Source organism: Ambystoma mexicanum, chromosome 5p, assembly GCF_040938575.1.
Source record: "Ambystoma mexicanum isolate Mex_15411 chromosome 5p, UKY_AmexF1_1, whole genome shotgun sequence".
Lineage (NCBI taxonomy): Eukaryota > Metazoa > Chordata > Amphibia > Caudata > Ambystomatidae > Ambystoma > Ambystoma mexicanum.
In genome coordinates, this window is record NC_090930.1 from 815,905,278 (window position 1) to 815,919,349 (window position 14,072).

General features: G+C 44.9%; 1 protein-coding gene across 1 annotated transcript in view; it reads left to right on the plus strand.

Moving 5' to 3' along the window:
* The window catches only part of BMPER (BMP binding endothelial regulator), a 501,081-nt gene that overhangs the window by 210,958 nt on the left and 276,051 nt on the right, over positions 1-14,072 (plus strand). The window contains exon 5 of the mRNA XM_069613241.1: positions 12,147-12,237. Within this exon, the coding sequence (XP_069469342.1) occupies positions 12,147-12,237 (91 nt within the window). The remainder of the gene's footprint in view (positions 1-12,146; positions 12,238-14,072) is intronic.

Genomic DNA, 14,072 nt, shown 5'->3' on the forward strand with positions numbered 1-14,072 from the left:
CAACTGGGTATCCGATCGGATTTAGGGATGTGTGTACGCAGTGTAGTGTGGAGCAGGAACGGTTTACAGGGGTTCGCACACAGATTTTCAGTTTTACCCAAGTTACGAATCATCGTATGCATGTTGTCGTGGTGCTGCTAACAGTTCCGGGGATACTGCGCAGGGTCCCCGATATGCAGACCTGCTTGCGGGGGACCACACGCACTGTTTGAAGGGTGCATATATTCGCACCCGGGGGTGCACGCAAAGGTTGCTGTTCTGGGTGTTTTTGCTTTGCGTGGGGGCGTTCCAGGTGCGACTTGCATATACGTTTACTTTGCGCAGTGAATAACATGAATAGACAGGGTGCATATTTTTTATTCTGTGCGCAGGCTTGCGCAGTGTCGTTCTTGGCATGCGCCCTTTGCAGGGAGAATGCACACTTTTCCATGAATCAGCCCTTTAGTTGGATTTAGCTGGTGCAGAAAACCAGGAACAATCTGTGCATTGCCCCAATGTCATGGACACCACATGCCTGCCATAGGCCCACACATGTCTAGCTGTATTGTATACTGCAATGCTCTGAATACATGGCAACGGAATGCATTTTAAAAGTAATTGTGTCCAGCTATTGCCCACTACCACCAGACTTGGATTGTGCCTGAAAAGGGAGGTGTGTGAAAGGTGACTTTCCTGTGGAGGCTATTATATTTTCCTGGATGTCATATTTGCTGCAACAACATTGCATGTACGCAGTGCCTTAAGTGGTACTACAAAATGAGCCGGGGCTCATCAAGGGGGCGTGGCCTAACGGCAGGGGTCGCCTGCTGGCCCATTAGGCCACGACCTCTTGACGAGCCACGGCTCAATGGGCTACTGGCACCCCTGCCAGGCAGCCTTTTGTAGAGATCAGCAGCCTCTATTTTCCGAAGGCTGGCCTAGCAGGGGACAGCGCCTCACCTATTCAGCCATAATGGTGGTGCTGCCCCTCGTCAGCATCACCATTAAGGCTGAAAGGGTGAGGCCGCTGGAAACTGAGGGCGTTTCCTGAAGACTGAAACTCCTGTGAATGCGCGTTACAGGATTTAGAAAACAAGACTCTGCTTCCAGCGGCCTCACGTTTTCTCCATAATGGTGGCACCGGCCCACAGGCATCTCTTGCTTGAAGGGATACCTCGCAGGTGCCGGCGCCACCATTATGGCATTTCTTTCTGCACACAAGCGAAAGATTCAGGCTTTAGAAAAAAAACCTTTTCGTGTAGTGGCCGGGGCTGTCAGGGCAGATTGGTGGCCCCCAGTAGGGCACCACCTCAAAACGAGATTTCGGAGCCTGCCAGGGCCCAGCCCCAGCAGGCCCCGGTCCACTTAAAGCCCTGCATGTAAGCCTCAAAAATGACATTTGGGTCAGGGCTAAGGAGAGGAGTGGAAAAAACATTTGATCTGCCATATAAACATCTCCATTTTGAGTGAAAGTTACATTTCTAGTTATCAATATGGTCCGTTCCAGTCTGTAGGTGCTTATCCAGTCCTGTTAATGTTTTGCAGTCTGTGATTGGTAGCCTGATATTTTTTTAATGGGAAGAGCAAAATTACAAGTCCCAGAATGCAAAGAAAATAACAGGAATGGATAAGCACCTAAAGATTGTAATAAATCATGTCGGCAATGGTGTAAATGCACAGGCCGTAGCACCAGCATCTCACGGGTGTCGCCACACTAGGAATTCCAGCAGCAGCTCGTTTTCATCCCTGCCTCCAAAAGAGACATGCAATTACTCCGGGCCTAGGCTGGTACCTTCCGGCTGACAGCAGCAAGCAAATAATAACCTGCGCGACCTGGCAGGGAAACAGACAGCCGTAAAAAGGAAACACACCGAGGTGTGCGTGCTCCTGGCAACATTTAGCGGGTGGAATGCAGGTAGCGAGCACTTCCCAGGAATGTGTTGGCACCAGCCTGGCCGGGTGCTCTCTAGGCTTGTTTACTGTAGCAGTGAAGTGGGTGAGTGCCGGGTTTCCCCTTCAGGAAAGATAAGGTAAGCATTGCCTCACCCGCCCAGGAATGCAAGTGCGCGAGCTGCCAGGAAGCACGGGCCCAGCACAGCAGCACTGAGTTATATTAAATACACGGGTCTCGGAAAATGCGAGCGAGGCCCGCGGCTCTCGCTACCTGCCCGGGTGTGCGTTTAAAGATGATGGCGCCTTCCTCCCCGAGACTGACTCATGGTTACGCTACGGCCCTGTTGAAAATGCAGGCCCAAGGAAGCAGATGAAAGTGAAAAGGACCGGTCTGTGCTTTGAACATTAAACACTTGGTTGTCGATTTAAAGAAGCCAGCCCCTTTTTACACAATCAACGCCACCATCCCGCTATTAAAATGCGTTGGGAGAATGCACTCATTTCAGTTGCAATTTGTGAGTTATCTGAAACTATGATGGTGTTTGGGGTAAATGCGCTTAAATTATGTTCTGTGAAGGGTGGGTACTCCATGGTGTCTCTGATATCTCTTGCCCAGAAGCCTTCGTCAAGCCTGTGTTTTGGCTTTCTCCAATGTGCTATATTCATACCGGTACAGCTGCAGAATAGGGTTTAGCAAAATAGGACTGCCAGCATGGATGCCCCAGACCTTATCTAGAGTCACCAGGACTGTTTTATGCTTTTATGGCTTATCATTTTGTGCATAACAACAATAGTGGTTGTGTTGGAGTTACTGTGGCCTGGATATTCCATATGCACCTCCAATGGTTGTTATTGTATGACATTTTATGTGTAGCACTTCTTGCCTGATTTCTACGGCTTCAAAGTACTGTAATACTACCAAATATAATGGTACTCAATAAATGAACCTCATTATGTTAATGTTAAAGGATATTTGTACCGTGCACTTTCCCCACCGGAGTGGTCCCCTGGCGCTCTGGCGGATTACGATGAAAGGCTGATTTGGCACCAGGCCTCCCCAAGCACCATGTGTACTGAGGTTTGCTGGTTAGATGCCGCAGACTGTCTCTTTAATTGTGCAGCATGTGCGGTTTATTCTGTGATGAATATTTTGGGTCTAGAGGTCTTCAAAAGGCTTGTTTCGTTTATAAGCAGTTTCAGCAGTGTTCAGGGACAGGTGGGTTGGCTTCCTTGTGTTTTCTTTAACCAAAAACCTTCCCATGGCACAGAATTGGTGAAGGCTGTAGAGAGGACTATCTGTTTTATGTAAAGGACGCTGCCCCTTGCAAGATGCTCTCCAAAGGGCACTGGGTCAGACGCTGACCAAGAACCAGCTTTCCTTGTAAGAAAGCTGCATTTACTGTAGCCGGCCCAATAAACCCAAAAGATCCCACCGTTATCGTGTTTGTAATGCCCATAATCACAGCTAGACAGAACAACGAACACAGAATGTGTTTAAATGCCATGCGCCTAAAACGCGCCATTTGCACTACCCAATTCCTCATCCTCCAAAGGATGGGAGGCCTCAGCCCACCCCTTCAGACCTTTGTGCATTCAATTGAGCTTTTTTTGCTTGCTTTGTGGGAGAGGGTAAGGGGAGTACTCTAAATCTTCGTTAATTTAAAATATGCAGCATTACCCTTTCTAGAAAGCACTGTGTACGTTGACGCTTTACGCGAAATGAATACACTCACCTAGTCATTGAGCGATCTTCAAGATGGAAATGCAGTAAGGCAAGATCCCAGACCAGCAATCACAGATTGTGATCAAATGGTGCAGGTTACCCGTGGCGCAAAGAATAAAGGAACGCGAGTAAGCAGGCTCAGCGTGGAGCAGAAGCCAGGCCATGTGAAAAGGCCTGCTTCCCAACGAAAAACACGTTTGGTTCTTTTGTTTTAAAGGGCAGACACCTCTGTGAGCACTAGTTGCGTGACGCACTTTAACTCCCCTACAACTCGTCCCTGTGACTCTCAGCCAACAGTCGCGGGATTCACAAAGCAAATCTTGTGGCAATGACTCCACCCCCAGAAGCCATCAAACGCACCTGCAGCAATGCAGGCAAGGAACAAAATCAACAAGTGCCCTTTGTGCACCGTCCAGAAACGGTGTGCCTCTGTGAAAAAAGTAAGGGAACGATGTCTACAGAGGTACATCGCACCCTATAGTTCTCTCCCACATTGACCTCTGGTGAGCACTGACGCCTTTGTGTTACAGATAGTGGTCGAAATGGGCGGGAGCGGTTGGGAGTGGCGCTCCTCTACTCTTTTTTTAATTACATTTTACTCTTCCTATAATTTTATTTTAAAAAGAAACCATTCTGGAATGGCAATGCACTGCACTGAACGTTCCCTTAAACAGCAGGCGCATGTGCTTGGGGGATGTATTGTGTGTGGGAGGGGGCATGATGATGGGGTTTGTGGGGAGCTGGGCAAGGCCAGCAGGGAACATAGTTCCACTACCAAGTTTCCTGCCATATCCATACATTCAAATGCTGCTGCTCTGCAAAAACTGGTTCGAAATGAGGTCTACAGGTTTTACACTAGTTTTTGCAATCGACATATAAAATAGATAATGGTTTATAATGTGTGATTTCTGTGCTATGTGTCTCTATTTTATTGGTGTTGAATGTCTTTTAAGCCCAATCCCCACACTCGTTGTGAGCCCTCACGCGTTGTTTTTTCCCCCTTAAGTGCAAACAATGTATATTTTGTCCTGAATTGTATAGCAAATATTGCAAGCCCCTCCCACTCCTGCATTTGAAGGAGCCAATGAGACAGGGACCTATGTATTCCATCCTTGATATGGATACCAAGCTTTACAGAATCATTTTGTGAATTGTCCTTTTGTCCTTTCGCTTTTGCCTTTTCTCCCACATACCTTTCCACAACATTTGCTTTGCTTTTTCCCTGCAGATGTATTTTTCTCACGATTTAAAAATGTACCAATGTACGCCGACCCATTGGGCTAATGCACCTTCTGCCAAGGTGTTTTGGGGACCTCAAAGTCATTGGTTCAAATCCCGGTGAACAAATCAGCCTTTTACTTTCTGAAGGTCTAGAGGCAATTACGTTTGAAGTGTGTGCACTACAGATAAATAACACATGAGTTTAATTCACCTCGTCCATTAATTGCATTATATTTTATCAGTGTTTGGCTTTTCTAAAGAAATCCCTATTCAAGTACTTATTATTAGTGTGTAACAAGTCTAGAGCCCTTTGATGGGTTGTTCGCTGTCTGCACTCTCCATGCAGATTCAATGTGGAGCTTTGTGTAATCTCAACACCCACCCTCTGATGTGTACTTCTTGTCCTTGCTTCTCCTACTACAGATATGTTATTTTACCCTGATTGACCCACTCTCCATCACCTCACACTCATTCCCTTCCCTCTTCCAAGTTTTTTTCCCATTGACAGTTTTAACGTTCTGTGCATTTCACTGGACAAAATATAATAAAGATCATATTAAAAGGCATACTCTTTCTTGCCGGAGAATATTATTTCCCAGGACAAACCTTTCTCCGAGAACAACGCATGTACTGGTTGTCTGGTTGATAGATTTCAGAGCCTGCAGCTGTTGGCACAGGTCCGAAGTGATAACAGCTTCCTGGGTATAGCTAGTTCAGGATCATATCAAAGTAAAGGATCTACACATTTCAAAGCCCAAAATGCCACATTTCAAGAGTTGTTACAGCTTATTGAGAGACCACCCTCAACACAGGGAGTTTCTTCCCTCCCCACTCAAGGTGTCACACAACAAACTGTTTAACTGATTCTTTTCTTCAGCCCTACTCCAGACACATATCATGCCCATTGGATCCCTTTCCCTGAGCTACCAATGAGCCAAGAACCAGGCTGGTGTACATGAAATATATTTGTGCTTATTTAAAAGTAATAAAAATCACACTGAACTACACAAATTATTTAACAATACACAAATCACAATTCTTTACTGTCTACAAATTTCACTTCAAGATAAAATGAAACTGATCAATAACCAAAACATTTATAAATGTAGTGTTGTGCAATTTTGATTTTCCTGCAGGCTTAAAAAGCTAGCAGTAGGGTTTCAGATATGTCACTTATGATTTCACCCACACTTTTGCTTTAAAATAAATGCAGGGTGATTTAGCGGTTTGTTTTTCAGACCCCCAACCCTACTTTGGTCTGTGTTGTGGAAGTCAGACAGAAAAATTGGAATGATTTGAGGAATTTTGGATTTCATACCCCCCTCTACTAAAAGGCCTGTTTTAGGGGAAGCTGGACAAAAAGATTAGACTGATTTAAGAAGTTGAGGTCAACAGGACAAAAAGGATTACCCAATTAAATTATAGTGTATAGTTTTTCAGCGCACACTGGGAAGTGAGCTTTGTTAATTTCGAATGTTAACAAAAATCACCCCGTAGTATTCCACCTAATGGGGAATTAATTAAATTAATCATTTAAGTTAAATAGGCTAACGATCTACACAGTTTTACCCCCTCCCCCCACCCACTATAAAGGGATAGAAAGCCTCTGTTTAAAGTTCAGGACAGCCAGTTGCATGCCAGGACCCTCTGGAAAGTTAGGGCAAGGGTGAGGTCACTCCTGGCAAGGGTGAGGTAAGGATGGCCTCCCGCTCTCCGTCATAGGACCCAGTCAGCTCCTAGGCCTTCCTAGAAAAAGACAGCTCCACCCAGATGCACTCCCATCAATCTCCTCTGGTGTTTCCTTGCAACTGTCAGATGCTAAATTTGATCAGCACTCTTTAATGGTAAATTTTGGCAGCTCTCTCCTTCCTCCTAGCACAGTCCACCTTATATAGCAGTGATGACCCTGACCAATTTTACAATCTTGGGGGATTACAATGCAAGAGAAGTCACACAGCTAGGATTGGACAGTTACCCTTCTCTCTTCTCCCAAACCCAGCCTCCCAGTCAGGATTGGTTAAGGGGTCTGGAGCAGACATACAGAGGCTTAATTGAAAAGCCACACTTTACAATGTTATTAATAACTGCCATAATATTCATATTTTCTGATTCAGCTAATCATGGGGACAGACGACAGCCAGAACGGAACTATTTTGCATGGCCGTGTGACACTTTTCTGCCTTTTTTACAATAAGTATAACAGTTATGACGTGCCTTATTACCCATATCCCTAATTGCAGCCTTCACCAGTACACCAACTCTCACATTTGTCACATTTTCAGATCAGCCAGAAACCTAGTTTAACTGGCCATTACAGTTCCCTCACTCGTAGGTGCATGAATTTTATATCTCCAAAACCGCCTGGAAATTGCCAATAAAAGGGTACATAAAAGAAGGAAATACACTTATGTATGCTAAAGGCCTAAGTTTTAAAAGTCCTTTTAAACTAATTGTAAATCTGTACATTCAGCAAAGGGAGAACTGCTTCATCCAGCACAGTCATCTGTCTCCCTGGGCCGGCCTGTGACCACAGTTTTTTTTATGAGTTCCTCTAAAGTTGGTAGTTTGCTCTTTGAAGTTGGAGCCCCCAGTCTTTATACTTTTTAGTCATGCTCCAGCCAAGGGGAACTTGTCCTGCAGTAACTGCCTCCAGAGCCAGAAAGTCTGGGGAACACTGGGCTTTCCACAACTTTAGCAGGACACACTTTATTGCAGTTGTAACTAAATGCACTCATGAAAACAAAGTTTTTTTTTAAATGTCACTTGTATTTTGTTTGTGAAACATAATATACATTACTTTTGTCAACATGCACCATGTCTTTTTCCTTGACATTTTTCCTATTAGCAGTAGTATATTTTCACATTTAAACTGCAGATACACATAATTTCACAACCCGTGACTGAGAAAGTCGGCTTGGATTCATGAGCCTTTGTGCAAAGTTCTGCTCCGTGCAGATCAATTCAAACAACAAAACATGTGCAAATCCCCAAATCGAAAAGGGGCATCTGGCTAAGCATATTTGCATGGCAAGATGCATACATAACGAAGATGACAGAATCAGTTGTGACCCCAGCTTTTGCATTTTGATCACAATTCACTTCGGCATGTATATGGTTAGGCCAGTGGCATAACACAACATTTGGGGGCCCCCCTGTGAGCCATGCTGATGGGCCCCCCAAATCAGCAACAAATCACGGGTTGTGTCACACTCTGGTCTCGCCTAGATTACCACGCTTGCGCATTACACACAAACATGTTGCTGCAGGGGTATGCCACACACTGCACTAGGAGGGAGATATAAATATGTGTTTTTATGCATTATACCGCACACTTACTGAGAAGAATTGGCTAGAAGGCCAGAGGGTTTGCAATTGTTTTGCAGGGTAAGACCAATCCAAAAATCCAATACATGCAAGTCACCAACAGTGCACAGGAACATTAAGGCTTTAATTAATATAATGCTTTGCTATTACAAATGCCACGCCACAATGAAAACATGTCCAACTGGCTGCAGAATGTAGACCAGTCTAGACACGTAATAGCATGTTACAGTAAAGCATGCCAGGCCACATTTAGACATACCTAGACTGGTTGCACCAAAATGCCAGTCGAAGCAATAACACTTATCATGGTTATTTTATCACAGATGCTCAGAAAAATATACAATGCTGCAGAAAGAAACAGTTAGACTAGCAGCACCCAAATGCCAGACTAGTCAGGTAATTATAATTATTCTTAGCAGGACTGCTTTATCAGAGATGGCCAGTTAAAAAATGTCAAGCCAAACTAAGAAATGAATAGACTGGCTCTATCAAAATGCCTCACTAGCCACTAATAACATATATCATACTTGGTTAGCATGGACATGGAGGACCATTACAATTTATCGCACAATCCCTGTCCCACCCCACCCCCTCACACATATCCTCTCCCTCCCACCCCCTGACCCAAACCCCAAAATCAGCTTCTCTGTCCTGAATTGCCTCCACATGCCTTTTCCTTTTCCCAGTGCTTGCATATGAGGCTCCTTGCCTCATAGGTAAGTCCCGGGATGAGGAAGAGTGGGACTAGGAGTAATAAAGATTGCAGGTAACTAAGTCAGGCATTACTTCCTTGTCCCTCTACCGGTGAAGAATAAGGCTATGAGAAATGAATATTACCAATAAGTAACCAAGGGATTAAACACAAGTAGTGGTGAAACCCCATTGAGCTGACTGGGCATTAGAACCCCCCCACACCCTCCCCCAGTCCACCTTGCAATTTCAGGCTATGTTGACTCGACCTGGCTGACCTACAGAGCCATTGCCGAACAGAACAGGACACAGATGTTAAATGGCACCTGGGTTTCGCTGTTCACAAAGGCCCAACAATTGCTAACGTAAAGCATTTCACTGTTAGTCCCTGCATTCAAATGCATAATTCATTAAGCAATTGGAATCTTGATGTGGGTTTAGTACTTGCATGCCAGGGAAGTGATTTGAAGGGTAGAGAGGTGGCAGGAGACTGCTTATTCTCACAGCAGTCCATAAGTGGGTGCTTTCAGAATTAAAGTAGAGCGTTAACTGCTTGTAAAATTGAAACTGCACTAGAACAGTCTCATTAGAATGCATAAAGAAGTTAGATGCCCCACACAAATAAGTTTGCCCCTCATCCACCGCCCGTGAAGTTAGCACCTCTCCCAACATTTGAAGGGTTAGCACCCACCCTCTCGAAATGTAGGCTTCGATGTGCCCCTGAACACAAGCAGACACACCATTCACCATACACACACATGCACACCCAGCCACCCATACGTTTAAGTGTGTACCCTTTTACCATACAGGCACACTCAGGCAGCCACCCATATATTTAAGTGTTCACCCTTTCACCATACCAGCACATGTATTTTAAGTGCGCACCTTTCCACCATACCGGCAAACATACCCAGGCAGCCACCTATACATTTAAGTGTGCACCCTTTCACATACACTCATACATGCAGCCACCTATACATTTAAGTGTGCACCCTTTCACATACACTCATACATGCAGCCAACTATACATTTAAGTGTGCACCCTTGCATCATGTAGGCACACCCAGGCAGCCACCCATGCATTTAAGTGTGCACCCTTTAACCATACACTCGACACGAACACCCAGTCATCCATACATTTAATTGTGCACCCTTTCATCATACACTCACACAGGCATCCACCTATACATTTAAGTGTGCACCCTTTCACCATAAACTCACACACGCACGCGTCATGGGGTTGAAGGGAGCCCTATTACTTAAAAAAGAAATGGTTTCTTTTTAAAGTCACTCGACTTCATAAAGATATTATTTCTGTTAAGGACCAAACCATTATGGAAATAATCTCTTTATGAAGGCAGAGTGACTTCAAAAAGAAACTATTTCTTTTTGAAGTCATAGAGGTCCCCACCGCATGACATGGAGTCTTCCAGCCTAGAGGCTTCCATGTCATGGGGTGAGGGGAGCCCGCAGACTTCAAAAGAAATAGTTTCTTTTTGTAGTCACTCTGCCTTCATAAAGAAAATATTTCTGTTATGCTGTAACAGAAATGATATCTTTATGAAGGCAGAGTGACTAAACACGTGTTTTTTTAAAAGGTTTTTTTTTTTTTAGTCCAAGGGGTCACCCTCCCAGGACATGTGGTGGTGGGCCCTTCACACCGCGGGTGGTGCAGTGGACCCCGTTACGCCAGTGCGTTAGGCTCTTTGAGGCCACCACCATGATGATGCTTGCATTATGAATTACTCTTAACATAACTTGTCATATATATGGAAGCCTGTTAGTGCTAGCAAGCCCTCACTAATGGCCCGTGGATGCTGACGTCCCTTTAAAGACGCATCCTTAGGATTTCAGTGGAGAGAGGCCGCTTTTTTTTTCCTGCACATTTAACACTTCAAAAGAGCAATGAGTTTGGCCTTTGCACACCTGTCAACATGGTACCCCAAACATGTGCGTTGGTGGGTGCATTCAAGTAGCAGGACTTGTATGAGGTTACACAGCCAATTTTCATGTTCCATTTTGTACACTATTTGGGATTATTTTCAATGGAGCACGTGGTTTATTTGTTAAACATGTTAATATATGATCAACCAAATATCGAATTCTTCCCATGTCAAATTTACTTCAGGTTTCAACGAAAATAAACATTCTTAAGGAAAGGACGAATGCCTGTTTTCACATTGTGCAATCCCTAACTGTTTTCACAGCTGCAACATCAAATTACTGACTCCCTCCCTCAAGTGTCTGACCTCAAAGAATAATATCACATGCTCTTTAATTAGAGCATTGTTATGCATTTATGTGCTTGGTTATTATGTAGCACCAACTTCAATGCAAGTAACCTCTTGGTGCTCCAAGAAGCTGGGGCGGGATTAGGGCCCAAGACAAGCAGGGCAACAATGAACTGACCATTCAGAGGGGAGGAGGGGGAAGAGACAAGCAGGGCAACAATGAACTGACCATTCACAGGGGAGGAGGGGGAAGAGACAAGCAGGGCAACAATGAACTGACCATTCACAGGGGAGGAGGGGGAAGAGACGAGCAGGACAACAATGAACTGACCATTCACAGGGGAGGAGGGGGAAGAGACAAGCAGGGCAACAATGAACTGACCATTCACAGGGGAGGAGGCAACAAAACAAGCAGGGCGACAATGCACTGACCAGTCACACGGGAGGAGGCGACAAGACACGCACTGCTACAATGACATTCAATGGTGTTGGTACAATCACATTATGTTAATTGCATTGGGCAGGGGCCGGTGGGAGTGCAAGAGTATTAATGCAAGTGATGTTTCTGAAGTGCTAGAAGTAAGTGCTTATCAAGGCACGAGCAGTAACACAACATTTCATGAGTAGTTTGCAGGCAGCTTTGAGACATGTAGTGTAAGGGGCGCTGTCATGTTTTCGGCCTTTTGCCACTTAACATACATTATTATACCGGATCACGGCATAAGAAAAAACTGGAAATATATAAGAAGCACACACACGTGTATCTGATGATACAACAAAGAACTAGTGAAACCAGTTCATATCAAGTATTGTCAACTTCAGTAAACACAGTGCTTAGAGCCAATAAGGTACCTGCCAACTTTCACTGGATGTTGCTCTGAACAGCTGAAATATTAGGCTCTCAAAACTGCTGTCTCGACCAAGAAGTCCATTCAATCATGAACCTTTTAAGAGTGTGGAAGGAATGGGATATACTAAAACAGCGAGAAGCCACATTACACATTCTTGTACTCTGAATGAAAACCATGTTACATGTGTGGCTTCAGTAGGCATTTCGATGGCTGACTCTTGTGGTTCTCTTTCAGGAAGGAGTTGTCACCGAATCGGAGACTCAGTGTGTTGTTCACTGTAAAAACCCACTAAAGCAGATTGGGCTGTGCTGCCCAACATGCCCAGGTAAGGAGTTTTTGAAGTGGCAGTTCCTCTGGCGTGATGTGAGTGCCTTGTCTTTTGTATCTGAGCAGTGGTGAAACTTGTGAACGTGACGTAGGACCTTCAAATGGACAGTAAGTCCACTGGCTACAATCTATCTGCCGAGCTACAGTGACACAGCAGTGGTCAAGCAGACTCCATGCCACCATTTTACTAATGCCCCAGAGTAGTTATCCCTCTATGCCACTGGATATCCAATTGGGTGGGACATTATGCTAGTCGGGACAGGCTCGAGAGACAATATATAAAGAGTATGATGTATTTCAAGATAACACATATCTTCACTTTAGATGGCCTGTGAATTAAGCAAACCCTTTCAGGATGGTTTCCATTAGTATGTGACAAGCAGTATTAGGGGTCCTGGCCTGGCAGATCCTAATAGAATCTCAACACCACAGACAATTAGGAGCCCTATGTTGTGTGACATCTCGCGGCATCACAGACAGCCACGCATGTACAGAGGAGCACAAGCACCAGCGCCAGCCCAGAAACATTGCAAAAGGCCAAGTAGCGGGTGGGGTCATATGTTTGCAACTGCATTTAAAGATCAGTCTTTCCATGATATGATATGATATAATTGTTTAGTTATAACGCACTTAATACCCAGAGGTTTCTAAGCGCGGATCCGGGGATCGAACCTGTGTTGCTCCGTGTTGTCTTGCTTCCAAGGCAAGCATGTTGCCCCCGAGCTATCCTCCCGTTTATTACACGCTTAATACCCAATGTGTGGTCCAGTTTGAATTATGCCAAGCCAATAATCTATACCATGTGCAAAGGGAGCATAATTATCGTTCAAGGCCCTAAGATTGAATACTTGCTATAATTATGCCGGACTGCTGATAGCAGAGCAATGTAAGATACCTTGCTAAAATAGTATTACTCAACACACAGGGAGATCTCATTTTACAGAGTAAATGAAAGAGGGCTGTCTCATTAATGAGAAACGCAACCACTTGCATGAGGCTGCCTCCCAAATGTATCTATGCTGATAATTATCATTGCAAATCATTTGCACAAGGCAGCGGCCATTGTAAATCACCTGCACCAGGCAGCTCCTCAATGTATCTGTGCCAGTAGTAATAATCACTGTAAATCGCTTCCATGAGGCTGAATCCAGCATCTATAAACTCCTTAATAATGTTCCATGTATATCATTTGCATGTGTCTGTGGTACAATCTGTCTGTGCCAATAGTAACACAAATCACTTGCTAAGGGCCGGGACTGTCCACTGTGCATTTGCACACATGCACACGCGCACACACACACACACACTATAACATACACATACAGATACATATACATGACATACAGGTACAGACTCACTCATACATGTATGCATAACGTGCAAAACACTTTAATCTATGTTTTCTTTCTTGAGCTAAATGGGACTGGACATGATCAATCAGTCAGCGCTGGCACACCCCACAAGTACTACAAAATGCCGGGTGCCATCACTGATGAACATCATTGCTGCTGTTGCTTAGCAACCTCTGGGTAAGGACACACCGTGCTGCACACTCTGGGACCTGCAGTCCTGCTGAGTTTGCTACGGGTGCAAACTGTGCACCGTGGAGCAGTACAGGGGAACCGAGGAGCAGTACGAGGGGAGGAAGTTGTCCCCTCACATCATCCCTAGCTCCGCCACTGGTGTTGAAGGGTGCAGGTCCGACGTATCTGGGGTCTGTTTGCCAGTATTCTTTTAAGGATTTCTCCCCATAAATAATGCCGCCGGGAAACGGCATAGGCAACATTATTTAGGGGGATAATGTATGGGGTAAATGGGAGCAGAGGTTGCAGG